The sequence below is a fragment of the Nematostella vectensis genome, chromosome 2 (genome assembly GCF_932526225.1).
Source record: "Nematostella vectensis chromosome 2, jaNemVect1.1, whole genome shotgun sequence".
Taxonomy (NCBI): Eukaryota; Metazoa; Cnidaria; class Anthozoa; order Actiniaria; family Edwardsiidae; genus Nematostella; species Nematostella vectensis.
The window spans coordinates 18,819,670-18,833,858 of record NC_064035.1 but is presented as its reverse complement, the minus strand read 5'-3'; the positions used below and the strand labels follow the sequence as shown (position 1 = coordinate 18,833,858).

Genomic DNA, 14,189 nt, shown 5'->3' with positions numbered 1-14,189 from the left:
ATGAAAATCTGTAAATATGCCCCCTTTGAGTGTTTATTTGTTTCTTTTGTGGCCGACCCAGAAAGGTCTTTTGGCGCGTTGAGAGTTGTTTACAGTAATTGAACAAGGTGCCATAATAGTCAGCCCACTAATGAATAATGATTTAGTTTGCTTTTCAGCGTGAATAGAGGCATTATTCGACAATATTGACTTACAGGAGATTATCAAAAGGCACTTTCTTTTCAATTGCTTTCGATCATTATCCATACAACCTTAAAATTGGTTTAGGCTTAGACCATGGTTCAAAATATAAAATACTACGCCACCAATTAAAACGACTTTCAACCAAACGGTTAATGAAACACGGACAACGCGGTGTATTTTTCACGGTTTAGAGAAAATATTTACAAAGTTTATGTACAGTCCAACTACACGGATGTTTCTGTTGTTTTAAATTATTATCATACCAAGACCATGTGTTGATAAGACGTTCACGCCCGCGCTTTTACGGCTGTTTCTAAACCCCTCTCAACGTGTGCCATCGGTATTCTTTTTCCTTGTTTTAATTTCGTGCGTTTTTCGTGAGCCACGGTTTCTTAACAATCCGTCATTACAAAAGCTACCCTATGACGAATCCCAAACAAGTCTTTGTGGTTCGCCTGATATTTTATAAGAATCGTAGAGAGGGTGGCCCATGGGAAAATATGTAGATGGGATGCGCAGCTGATGAGTCTACCTCTTTAAGAAGTCGGGCGTGAGTGTTTATTCTCAAACTAATGACCTTTTAAGGTGTTAATTGTTAATTGCTCTCAATTGGAGGAACGTTTGTATAAACATCGCAACAGAGAGTGCTAGGAAACATGGCGGCTTGAATTGGCAGCACAGCTATGTACAAATAACAACTTCACGAATCATAACAAGTTAGTTTTCAGGAGCAAATCCGGGCTTAGATGACGCAGGTTTGTTACGTCTGGAATGCTGTACATGTTACACCACCAGAGAAAGACGACGACTCTGGAAGCAATGTGCAAGTACACAAAAACAACGACTTCTTTTGGTGCCCGCTATAGCATCGTCTCAGCTGGGAAAGTTGCACTGCGAATATGAACTTGCATGGGGATGATGACACTGTTGTTGTTTTTTTTCATCCAATGCAGTTCTTCCCCCACGCCCATTCCGGAGAGGATTGGGGTGGCGTGTGAAAGGCGTGGTCGAGTACCATCAGGCGCTTTGTGAGGGCGTGGCAAGGCGTGTCATGAATTGAATGGCCCTGCTGCCAGTAGGAGATTCCTGAAGGTGAAGTGCAAGCAGTGAATGGGCGTCTTCTTGGTGGAGTACGAGCCGAGCAAGCACGACGAAGACTTGTCCAACCTGGATGAACAAAACAATTTAACAAAGTACTTGCTAAGAACATAGCCAGCATGACTATACAGCTCAGATAGCTCGGGTGGATTAATTCTTTTCTTTTTTGTCTTGAAGAGAAGGGTTTAATAGAAGGCTTATTTCATTTCCCCGTTATTAAGTCCAGGTATTTGGGTCTCACATGCTATAATCTAGTATGCTTGACTCTAAGGATGAGACCAGAATCACTTGAACTCTTGGATATTCTAGGGAATTTTAGCCTTTAAGGAGAGACTTATATGAGAGGGCTTTAAAGAGATGGGGACTTAATTGAGCTTTCACAGTAAAACCGTGGCACAGACTACAACGTCTCCTGTACACCACCCATTCATGTAAGACTTCACACACCAGGGATGTCAGCGTGAATAATACTTAGTTGTAACAGCAGGGCTGAAGCTGGGGTTGGGCACTGGGGATGCTTTCTTAACACCACATATCCCCCCGATATGATAAAAAATATAAGAAAATGACCATTAGGGGCGTGGCTGTGTCACCCAATATTTTCTGAATGCTTTGTATCTTGCCCTCCACCCCCTACCCCCACCCCCCAACCACCACCACCACCAAATATTACGAAGCCTACTACAGCGCTGGCGCCCGTTTCTCGAAACTCCCGAGAATTCTCGGGCCCGAAAACTTTATTTTGCATTTCTGCTAAAAATTTCGCATGTTTTCCTTTTGCAGAACCGCTTTTATGTTTTAGAACCGTTTGAACTTGCTCTTGGTTCATATTCCAAATGATTACGCTCAATAGGGCTATTTTCGAAGTTTCGCTGAAGCCAAAAAGTTACCCGGAAAGTCTTGGGGGGCTGCGAGGTCCCGAGAACTTTCTTAATATTTAAGCCATGTGAATTTCGGGCCCGAGAAGTTCGAGAAAAGTCAAAATCTATAAATCTATAAAGAGAATCATCCTTCACATGAATCTTTGTGGTAAAATACGATGTTTGACGATATTTCAACACATTTCGATATCATAAATTTCATAAGATTAGCCAGCTTTTCAAATTTAAGAAATAAATCGTTTTCGGGCCCGAGAATTCTCGGGTGTTTCGAGAAACGAGCACCTGAACAGGGATAGAATCACTTATTCGAATGATGAGCAACCATACCCTGCATGTCGACCGTCATCATCATCCTCGTCTTGGTTACAGAAGACGCTAGTATTCCACAGCTTGATGCAGTTATCCAGACCCGCTGACGCAAGAATGGTACCGTCCCGCGAGAAACACAGCGAGTAAACAGTGTCTGTGTGTCCCTTTAGCTCTGCCACAAGCGTCCCCTCGGCCAGGTCCCATACGAGCAGGCGTGTATCCACGCCTGTAGTTAGAAAAAATGTCAGCACAGTATTAAAGCAATCCCACTAAGCAAGGTTCCATTTATTTAGAAGCGCTTATCCACGCTTGTAGTTAAACAAAATTATATATACGCACTGAACAGGAAGAGAATCACTACTTTAAATGATGGGCAACTTTACCCTATATAAATATAAATATATATTAATTATATAAACGTTACATAGTCAATACTAGCAATGAATAGAATTGAAATTCATGTATTTGTATAGCGCAAATTTTCATCGCGGTATATGATCAAATGTACTTAAACGTGACTGACTTTACATCAGACATTACCTGACGAAATGAGATGCCTTCCGTTACGAGAAAACGCAAGAGACTGAACAGCAGCCTGGAATATAGAACACAACAATTTGTTATGTTTAGTATAGGTGATGAGACAGCAGCCTGGAATATAACACAACATGACGATTGGCCAGTCTGGTAATGGATTAAAGAATACTGTAATAGGCTATCAGTTTATGGTTAGACCAATGTAGCAAACTTATGCCCCGCGCAAGTACCTTACGTCCGGGAGTGAGCATATGCAGCAAGCAAGTACGTACCTTATGACCAGACAACAAGCAAGTACGCACCTTATGACCAGGCAGCAAGCAAGTACGTACCTTATGACCAGGCAGCAAGCAAGTACGCACCTTATGACCAGACAACAAGCAAGTACGTACCTTATGACCAGACAACAAGCAAGTACGCACCTTATGACCAGACAACAAGCAAGTACGTACCTTATGACCAGACAACAAGCAAGTACGGACCTTATGACCAGACAACAAGCAAGTACGCACCTTATGTCCGGTAAAGAGACGCACAGAGCTCCCAGTCTGGATATCCCACAGGCGCACTGTGCGATCACTTGAACCCGTAGCGATGTAATTGCAGTTGGGATGAAACGCAACTTTCTACAACAGAAATCGATAGAAAAGACGGTTAACCAATGGCCTTGAGATACCACACCCTAACAGTTTATATTTGGTTCTAGAAATAACCACAGCGTTGTTTTGGGTTCTAGTAATAGCCCAGCGTTGTTTTGTCTCATCAGACTTGATCGCGACTGATGTGAAGTCTCAATCCTCACAGGTGTGACGAATAAATGACACAATCATAGAGGTGGCTAGATAACACCAAGAAAACATCTTCTCAACCAAGAAAACATGATAAACATCGATCACATTTACAGCACAACCAGTAAAACTGGGAACACCTAAGATACGTGTTCATTGTTTATTGTCTTCTGAAGAATCAGACGCGAGAACTCAGACACTGCGACTTGTTAAGACTGCGACGGTTTTACTGGTCGCACTGTAAAAGCAGACGTGCCCGGCAAATATCGGATATCAAGGGAATATCGGAAATCGGAAAAAGCAGACTTACTTTAACATCAGAGACATGTTCGGCAAATATCAGAAGATCAAGGAAGAGAAGACTTACTTGAACATCAGAGACATGCCCGCAAAATATAGAAAGATCGAGGGAAAGCATAGACTTACGTTAACATCAGAGACATGCCCGGCAAATATCGGAAGATCAAGAAAGAGAAGACTTACTTCAACATCAGAGATATGCCCGGCGAATATCGAAAGATCAAGGGAAAGAGGAAAAGCAGACTTACGTTAACATCAGAGACGTGCCTGGCAAATATCGGATATCAAGGAAGAGAAGATTTACTTAAACATCAGAGATATGCCCGGCGAATATCGAAAGATCAAGGGAAAGAGGAAAAGCAGACTTACGTTAACATCAGAGACGTGCCTGGCAAATATCGGATATCAAGGAAGAGAAGATTTACTTAAACATCAGAGATATGCCCGGCGAATATCGAAAGATCAAGGGAAAGAGGAAAAGCAGACTTACGTTAACATCAGAGACGTGCCTGGCAAATATCGGATATCAAGAAAGAGAAGATTTACTTAAACATCAGAGATATGCCCGGCGAATATCGAAAGATCAAGGGAAAGAGGAAAAGCAGACTTACGTTAACATCAGAGACGTGCCTGGCAAATATCGGATATCAAGGGAAAGTAGACTTACTTCAACATCAGAGACGTGTCCAGCAAATATCGGATATCAAGGGAAAGTAGACTTACATTAACATCAGAGACGTGCCTGGCAAATATCGGATATCAAGGGAAAGTAGACTTACATTAACATCAGAGACGTGCCTGGCAAATATCGGATATCAAGGGAAAGTAGACTTACATTAACATCAGAGACGTGCCTGGCAAATATCGGATATCAAGGGAAAGTAGACTTACATTAACATCAGAGACGTGCCTGGCAAATATCGGATATCAAGGGAAAGTAGACTTACATTAACATCAGAGACGTGTCCAGCAAATATCCGCAGGGGCTGCTGGTGGTCTGTGGACCAAAGTCGGGCTGTCCGGTCATGGGATGTGCTGGCAAAATAGTGTCCACGTGGGCTGTTTGGGCAGAAAAGACTGACATCAGAGGTTATGCACATATTCGGGGAGGGTGAGAGGGGGGGGGGGGGGGGCAACATATAAAACATGGTTATGGCTGCCATGCATTTCATAGGATGCAAAAAATTATGTTGCAGAAGGACATGTCAGGGACAGGGCCAAACTATCTGGACACACTAACCAGAACTGGACGTCCCACACAGGATAGTTGTGTCCTCTGTACGCCACCAGGGTGGTGAAGGTAAACAGACTCCACAGGCGAATGGTTTTGTCCTCAGAGCATGACAACAAGAACTTGTTATCGTGGTCAATACTAACAGCAAACACTGGGCCAGAGTGACCAACCAGCCGCCGTGACTCGCTAGCAGTCCTGTCAAAGCAAAACGCATCCCCCATAGTTAAGACTTTTAAGTGTTTAAAAACAATACACACAAATAACCATCCAAACCATTCACTCGTAACTATACCAGCAAACCATAGGGCAGGAAAGTTTTAAAAATGCACGGTCACTACAAACTGACAGGTGGACTCTTTCCAGTCCCGAGGAGGTAGACTTATGAACAACCTCTGAGAACCTTTCTAGTTTTTAACTGCTATATTTTTTAAGTAAATACATCATATCATTTATTTATTCAAAAGTAAATACATCACATCATTTGTTTATTCAAAGAAATGACTCCCCTCTTGGCTAGGCTAGGTAATACTGTACCAGAACAATACAGGAAAAAAAAAAACCTAAAATGCAGGGCAACAAACATTCCAGATACTTAAACTAAATGTTTGATTGAGTAGGATTTAGTTTATCCTGACCTGTCATCCATTATCCGCTCCATCACATCCTCTATGGACAGGAAATACTAGTTAGCTCCCTAAATCACCCCATGAACTGGGCTTGCGTGAAAACAACTCACACTGAATTTCTGTGTTATTGTGGTTGGTGATTGGTGTTGTCAGTATGTGTTTTTGGTAAATGCAGTTTGTACAACTAATTGGCAAAGAAATTGTAGTGTCGTTAATCCGAGCCATACCTGCTTCCTTGTCTATTTTGTTCAGCTCCGAGGGTGGCTTAAGCATGCGCAGTTTGCGTGGTGTAAGCGTCCAGATGCGGATTGTACTGTCTTCAAACCCTGCACTCAGAAGTGCTGCATCCTCAGATATAGTGGCACAATTTACTCTGGGATACAAAAACATTGTTCAAGTGTGATATTTGTGAGGAAATTTCTCACGTTATTTTTAAAAGACAAAAGATGAATCAAAAGTTACAAAAAAGCTTTAATGGCGAAATGTGCTTACAGTTGCATGTGTTTGAAGAAAGGTTTTATGTTGCATGCCATGATTTAACTCTTCATCAGACTTTTATAGAAAAAATAAAACATGACCTTTTTTCAGAGTAGATCATTAGATTTTAGGCTTTTTCAAGACTTGTTGTGAAAGCAGGAGTTCAGACAGAAATAAGAGGAGAGGGGATAACAGAGGGCAGACGGCAGAGGTCTGAACAAGCCCCCACAGAACTAGACACTGTCACAACTGTAGCAACTACAGCAGTGCCTGCCATTCAAGAATCGGATTACACAGCCACAGCAGGTGCGGCACCTTAACAACAAACTGTCTGGGTGCATACTCCATTTTCTTGCGAGACAGACAAAGCCATCATCAGCATGTCAGTTTTTACCCTTCGTTGGCATTGAGCAGGCTGTAGAAGCATATAGATGGTAGAACTTCTGCACTAAGTTTGAGCTTCTTTGCTGATTCTCTGAGAATTTGTGCCTTGTGAATTTTGTCACTGTCTTTCCTACAAGATATAAACCAAATCAAGGTATGATGAAGTGAAAGTTCACTGAATCGCCTAATTCTTTAACAAATAATGATGTAGTATCAGACAGGACAACACTACACATTACTGGAAGTGTCCTTTACCAAAAACACTTACATTTCTGGGAATGGGATTCTGTTGAGAGGAGGAGCATTGGGATTGAATTCAAACTTTTTCCTTCCTGAAAAAAAAACACACACACAAAAATAAAAACTCATCTGACCTCTGCTGTCCCCAACAGTGCTTGAATAAAATCTGCCATGTTCCTTAAACCACACAGCTTTCCCACATGCAAGGAAATCCTCTTTAGTATCCCCCCCTTGCTTTTGTTTTGAAAATTGAATTTTATTTGGTAATGCTAAGATAAAGAACAATTTTGAATAATTAGCTTACCAGGGCCATTTTCTTTCTTTGGCTTCTTTTTCTGCATCAACATCAGAAATATATATATTAACATACATAAATAGCTATAAAAATATATATAATAACATACATAAATAGCTATAAAAAAAACTACTCATGCCAAGCATGCAAACATGCTCCAAAAAATGCAATGAGCTTTTATCTTGATTGGTATTCCTTCCTGTGTGCTCATGAATTTAAATAGGATCCAAGATGGCTGACAAAGGTTATCTGCCAAAGAGATTATTGTTTTTTACCCTTAGGATTTTAGAAAGAAACCTTGCTATTATACCCATTTAAATATTTTGCATGTTTTGTACAGATTGAGTAGAATTACTATATTCCATCCAAGTTTGCCTCTTATCACAAACCTTTGGTTTATCCTTGTCGTCTTCCTCCTCATTGTCATCTTCAATGGTGATCCCCAGGTCTGGTTCGGGTTGTAAACCATACAATACCTTGGTCTTGTTAGCTGGTGCACAAAACATACTTACAACTTCAAACAGAATATTTAAGCAAAATGGTATAACTAGAAAGAGTCAAGCTCTAGAAAAAAATATAGATGGAATGCATAGGCCATATTGAGAACCATTAATAAAGCAGCACAAGGTGGGGTACACTGTCGCTTCAACAAAGGGCTAATTCTCAGAACATCGGCCAGACTACACGTAACTCGTCTAGTGGCCTATTTACCAGAGCTCAGGATCGACTTGGGAGAAAATGCATTGCCATTAAAAAAAAATTCTCAGTCAGTACAGCTAGACCCCTGGACTGCTGGAGTGGATTCCAGTGCATTAACAAACCTTCAAATGTGGCTTCCCCTGTGATCCCCCCTGAGGTTGCATCTACTGCTTGCTTGTTCCTGGGTCTTCCCTCAAATACTAATAAAATGCAATGGCAAACACCTTAGAAGTTTTTTTTGCCATTCCCATGATATCATGATTTTAAAATGACATAAACATTGGGTATCATGGGATGAAATCAGACTGGTAACAGCAATAGAATGACCACAACTCCTCTCCAACACTGGCACCAAGCCATTCTAAGTCATGGAGATCTGGCATGAGACAAAGCTGCCTGCTGTCTACCCCAGAAAATGGGACACCCATACCAGGTAGACAAATAAACAATGGATGTATAGTAGTAGTGTAGTGTTTTTTTTTTAAGTTGGTGATAATCATTACACACAGTAGGGGTAATATTTTACCCCATTTAGTGAGTAAAACTGTGAAATTAAAGTTGGTTGAAAAAATATCACTAATCTTTGTTTACTGAAAAATGCTTAAGGATGGAGGTTTTTCATGGCTTGACACGAGCTATCATAAGCACCATTACAGTACAAAGCTTAAAGAAAGTTAGAAAATAATCATGTAAGGAACACACAACTGATTGACACAACTGTTGTGAACATAACATACTCCATTGAAGCAAACATAGCAAGTGTCTCAAATCCTTACTACAGGTTTACTTAAAAAACTTTCAAGTTGGCCACAGCATGAGTTGCACCATGGTGGGTAGGACTGTACAAAGGAGAAAAATAAAATTACCGTCAAAATGCAGGTGTTGTTGAATTATTGAGAGTAGCGTCTCCATCTGCAGCTCCTATACAATAAGAGAATCATTAATATGTGATATGATTTTATAATATTATCTTTGCTCATGTATTAACAAATAGCCACAGCTTTTATTCTCCAAGGATATCCCCCATCAAAAAAAATTGTCAACTTAAACACTAAGTATAGAAAGGCTGGCAAACAAAACATTAAACCAATCAAAACAGGTGCTAATACTGGCTAGATATACTAGTCAGACTTTTTTGAATCTATATATACATGAGCCTTTACAGAACACAATGAACAAATGCAATTTCAATTGTTCCGTCAAGTGCCAGAATGACTAAGGGTTTTTCCAGTACAAATTACACAAAATACATCTCGGCTTAAAGAGAACAAATGATTTGAAGCTTAAGCCCAATGCTTAATTTACTTTTCAATAAACACTTATGTTCAGTATTTTCAAAGTGAGCTGAAGGGGAGTGATGGGATGTTCACCTTGTATTTCTTTGGGTGCAGCTGACCCCACCCCTCTAGCAATAACTAACAAAAAAGCAATTGAGTGCAGCATGTAAGAAATCACATACCATACCTGTAAATGTTTCTTTAAAATTTGGTAAGTGTCTCTTGACATTCTTATCACAAATTTGTTACTCCTGTTAAACATACAATTAACAAATTAGCAAAACAAGTCAGCTGTTCCCCATGGAAGGAGGTTCTCTACCAAAGTCTACCATTAAATTAAAGAGAAACAAAAACTTGATCTTTCAAGCCCCCTTATACCCAAGGCATAGGGATAATCCAAGGAGGTGGACCCTCCTTGGAAACATTATGTTCACCATATGGCACTTGCAGGAGGAAGACCCTTAATACAGAGAGTATTGATCCTGACCAAGATCACTGCTCACCACATGGCGCTCACACCGTCCCCAGACTTGCTCTAGCAAAGCTGGCTAACACCGTCCCATCTTTTTTTTTTGCATGTGAAGCAACCAAAAAAGTGCCAGCTTGTCCTACTTACCCACTTTTAGGGACATACCAGTAGCAGACATACAGGCATCTTGACAACATTCTCATAGCATTTCTTAAATGCAGCAAAGCCTTACGGAAGTGCCTTAGATGACTTAGTGCTATGATGCAAAAATGTTTGGTGTACTGTGATGTGAAGATGTTTGTTGAGGAAACATGCCTACTTTTTCATAATGGCAGGAAAATGGACAGGTACCTTAGGGTAGCAATAAAATCATTGTTTCCCATGTGCTCTCGTCTAGTCATGGCAGACAACTTCTTGATGTCCTCTTCATGATAATCCTCTTGACTTTGCCTGAACTTGTTAAAGAACGACTGAGCTGTAATTGAACAGTACACATGCCATAATTGCACTTGGTAAATTCTTGCTTTTGAAGATGCCATTGCTAATAACCCAAGGTCCCTTTCGAGGAAGGTAATTACCCAATTACCTGACATAACCTTAAATGATGTTAGGAAAGCAAGCAATTGCTAAAAAAAACACCCATACCTTACTTGGTTTTCAAAATGTTTCATAATATGTTATTTGTTTTTTAACTTGCAGTAAGTTCGTAAAAATCTCTAAACTAATTAAAAAAAGGATCCTAATCCGAATCCATCCCAGGCACATGCACCTCCCCCCCCCATCTCCTGACTTAAAAAATAGTTAAAATATGGGTATTACAAAAAATGTAAATTTTGCATTTTTAACAATTTAAAAATTCTTAAAAATTAGTACAATGCAAATAGAAATGAAAAACATAATTTGATGGAAGATGGTAATGTACCTTGGTTCTCATGGCCTTTATAAACCAATTCCAAGTACATATGAATGAAGAGGGGGTACAGTATCATTGCAAGCTCCGGCTGTTGATAGAAGATAATAGGATACAATAAGATACAATTAAACTAAAGAAAATGCAACTCAAGGCATTAACACAACAAACCTTGTATAAATCAAGAGACTTCTCAACAAATGCTTGTAGGCTGTATTAAAGCAAAAGCAAAAAGATGGCACTATGAGTAACTTTTTTTGCTTTTTTGCTACTTTGCTTCTATGTATCTTATATATTCCACTACAATTGCTCAATTGCAAGGGGTGGGGCACTGGGATCACTTCCCCCTCCCCCCTAGTATTTGCCTCTGCAGGTTTAGAGGTACTTATCATTGGATGCCTATTTTAGTATGCTTTTGAACTATATTTATGCAGTTTGGCATTTTGATTATATCATAATTGGAGTGGGACCTTGGTAAATTAGTCACAAATTCCTCAAATTGAATAAAATTACAATTATTGAAACCAAATTACTACAACATTCAGACCTTGTCCCAAGCTATGCCAACTCTCACTGTGTTCCATGTATATTAACTGATATGGGTAGCATAATGAATTTATTTTGGAAATTGAGGAAACGTGTAATAGCTACTTTGTTGGACCCACTTGACCCTAAGATGACTCACCATCAGTTTAGTGATCTTTTTATTCAAACACAATTGAAATTTGTTTTTTTAATTTGTGTTTATTACATTAGGCGTTAGTGTGTTATTACATTACGCATTAAGCCTGTTATTACAATAATACCTTTTTTTGCAGGCTATGTGCTCAATGTTGGTACCCAATTGTGTCACATGCACGCCGCCGGACCGTGCAATGGCTCGTATCAGTGTGTAATTTGCACGGTTCAGCAAGCCTAAGCCTAAGCCTATTACTTTACGTTGTGTCAACACACGCAGAGTCTTTTTTGGACAGGGTCAGAACTGTGTTTGCCATGCACGCTGGTAAGTAGATATGGCGAATTTGCAGAGCATGTCACTCGAGACGTCACTGCACGCACATTGTTTATTCAAGAACAACATGCTAATTTCTTGCCATAACACATTGCTATGGAGGAAGATAGTGCTAATCATTTCCCTATGTGCGTAGTGAATTGTTTTTTTAAACCAGAAACGAAACGGTGTATGATAAAAGAAAAAAAAATTAAGCAATTTGCTAATGTACACTTCTATTTTTTTAGATGGCTTTACAACATCTTTAGCAGACCTTTCGCCAAATCACAATGTTGATGTTTTTCCGCCCCATATAAAAAACGTCCTCTACGACTGCGTCGATCTTAATGAGAAGGAATGAGATCCGTATGTGCAATACCACTCAAATAAATGTAAAACCCAAGCGCATTCCTTAATCTCTCAAAGCTATTCGTGTTCGTGTTCTAGCTGTTTCGCGTCGTATGTTTGTGTGACCATTTCTTCAAAAACAAATTAACTAATGAGGATACGCAACAAGAACTCGAAGTACTAGAGATAGAAATCTCTAAGCTAGCAACGTATATCCATGTAGATGATCCTTTTTTACGAGCTTTACTCTGCCGCCATTTTAGTCGTCGATTTGTGACTTCGTCAGGAAGGTTAGCTTGTTTCTCCTCTCTCTTGAGCTTGGCCTTTCCCCGAATTGTTCTATTGATTTTCTCAAGATTCTTGCTGTAATAGTCCTTCTGATATTTGGCCCTTGTCTGACGAATTATTTACGCTCCGGTGACTGAACTATCCGTGTCCATAGCTAGAGCAATGCTGTGTTCTTGCGTGTGGGATCACATTAATAAACTTACCAAAACTCGGCGAGTACACACGCCATCTAGTGACACGCTAGCGTGCTAACGACTCGGCGTGTTATACATTCGATTTACAGGGTGCAATTTATTGAAACTGCAACTAATGTACACAACATCTATCACTATAAAATTACGATATTGTCTAACAAAGGCCGTCATAATGCATGTTTTCTCTTCGTCGACAATTCACATGATGTTTTTATGTGAAAAGTGGTTACTGCAAAATTATCCATTTGAAGCTATTTTGCAAGAAAAAAACTAAGCTGAGGGTAATCTCAAATGTAAGTACATTAAGAAAGTGCAATTTTTACATCAATAGCGTGTCTCTAAGCATTTTTACAACGATTTTTGTCTAGCCGATTAGACAAGATGTAACGCTAATTAACACTTTTAGCCTTGAATCCTCAACTTTTTCGATCGCTGTTTCCGTTTTTATTGCTAAAATATAAACTATAATTAAGGTTTAGGTTAATGTTCATATAAATAATTGAGTTTGAGTGGCTAATTTTGAATTGATGTCTAGCTTTTCTGAGATTTTAGTTGGCAATGCGCTGCGGCGCGTTTGAGTGTCAACATTGTACACACAGCCTGCATTAAGCATTGATTTGTTATTACAAATCAATGTTTTATAACATTTGTGATAGTTTTACATTAATCAGCAATTATGTATTAAATTAAGCAGTGATTCAATTCATCAAGTTTTAAACTTACATTATCATAAGGAATGGGCCAGTTGGGGAATTGCTGTGCTCCCATTTATTTCCTCAATGTTTCTGTTTCATGCCCCCAAATATTTTGAGGCCCCCTACAGCTGTGAATGTGAATAGCTTTTCAAATCGTAAATGAATGTTTAGTGTACCTTGTATAGTAGTCTTCATATCTCGTCGGATCTGCCTCACTATCAATAATAAAGAGCACCACTGATCATTATACTGTCATGGAATAAATTAATGCTTATAAGTTAAACTCAAAAAGACAACTCTTAGCATTATTTGAGTCATCTTTAGCTTTGTTACAAAAGACTTTCAAAACAAACCTGTTGTACGCTGAAAGTACGGACGACAGATCTGTGTCAATGTCCGGAGTAGTCTCGAAGTTTAGCTCAACATTTCCGAGGCAGTTGGCTTCTTGTCTGAAAATCTTCTCTGTTTCCTAAAAATAACCATTCCAATCCGCAAGTTTACACAATCTAGCATCTTTAAATTGTGCCATCTTTGATAAGCCAAAGCAATATTGATGACTTCAAAATCTAAAGAGTCTTACTTTTGTATATAAGTGTGTATGTTTGTAGTTTAGCTGGTGTGTTTTTCATTGTTTAAATCTCCGTCTGTCTCGCTTCGAAATACCTTACTTTACCAACTTCTATTACATCAAATGACCTGTATCGCACTTACTAATAGTTTTTTCTCTTTCAAAAATTGCAAAACAGCCAGCAATGTCTGTTTGTCTTTCTTGCCAGGGTCGGTTTGTTGTCCTGGCGCGCTGGAAGCGCTCGTGTTGGCGGCCATTTTGAATTTCAAGCCAACCGAGTAAGGCTGGTAACTAGCCCCAAGTTTTATCAGAAAAACAAAAACAAAAAAGAGATCAACGAATAAACAAAAGCGCAAAGAATGACAAACTAGGCGCTTTAATGCCTTTATAATTAGACT

The 14,189-nt window shown here is 39.5% G+C and overlaps 1 protein-coding gene across 1 annotated transcript; it reads right to left on the bottom strand.

Annotated features, from left to right (window-relative positions):
• Positions 1-526: 526 nt before the first annotated feature.
• Positions 527-14,080, bottom strand: LOC5504250 (transcription initiation factor TFIID subunit 5). Its single transcript, XM_032372527.2, has 21 exons — positions 13,935-14,080; positions 13,577-13,692; positions 13,400-13,438; positions 10,879-10,918; positions 10,720-10,798; positions 10,149-10,272; positions 9,516-9,579; positions 8,918-8,972; positions 8,174-8,251; positions 7,742-7,842; positions 7,362-7,392; positions 7,086-7,149; positions 6,828-6,947; positions 6,184-6,329; positions 5,966-5,996; positions 5,337-5,525; positions 5,044-5,155; positions 3,521-3,634; positions 3,012-3,066; positions 2,490-2,697; positions 527-1,350 (listed from the first exon to the last, which is right to left on the bottom strand). Exons 1-21 carry the CDS (start codon positions 14,046-14,048, stop codon positions 1,233-1,235), a joined length of 1,998 nt encoding a protein of 665 aa, XP_032228418.1. The 5' UTR covers positions 14,049-14,080; the 3' UTR covers positions 527-1,232.
• Between the last annotated feature and the right edge of the window lie 109 nt (positions 14,081-14,189).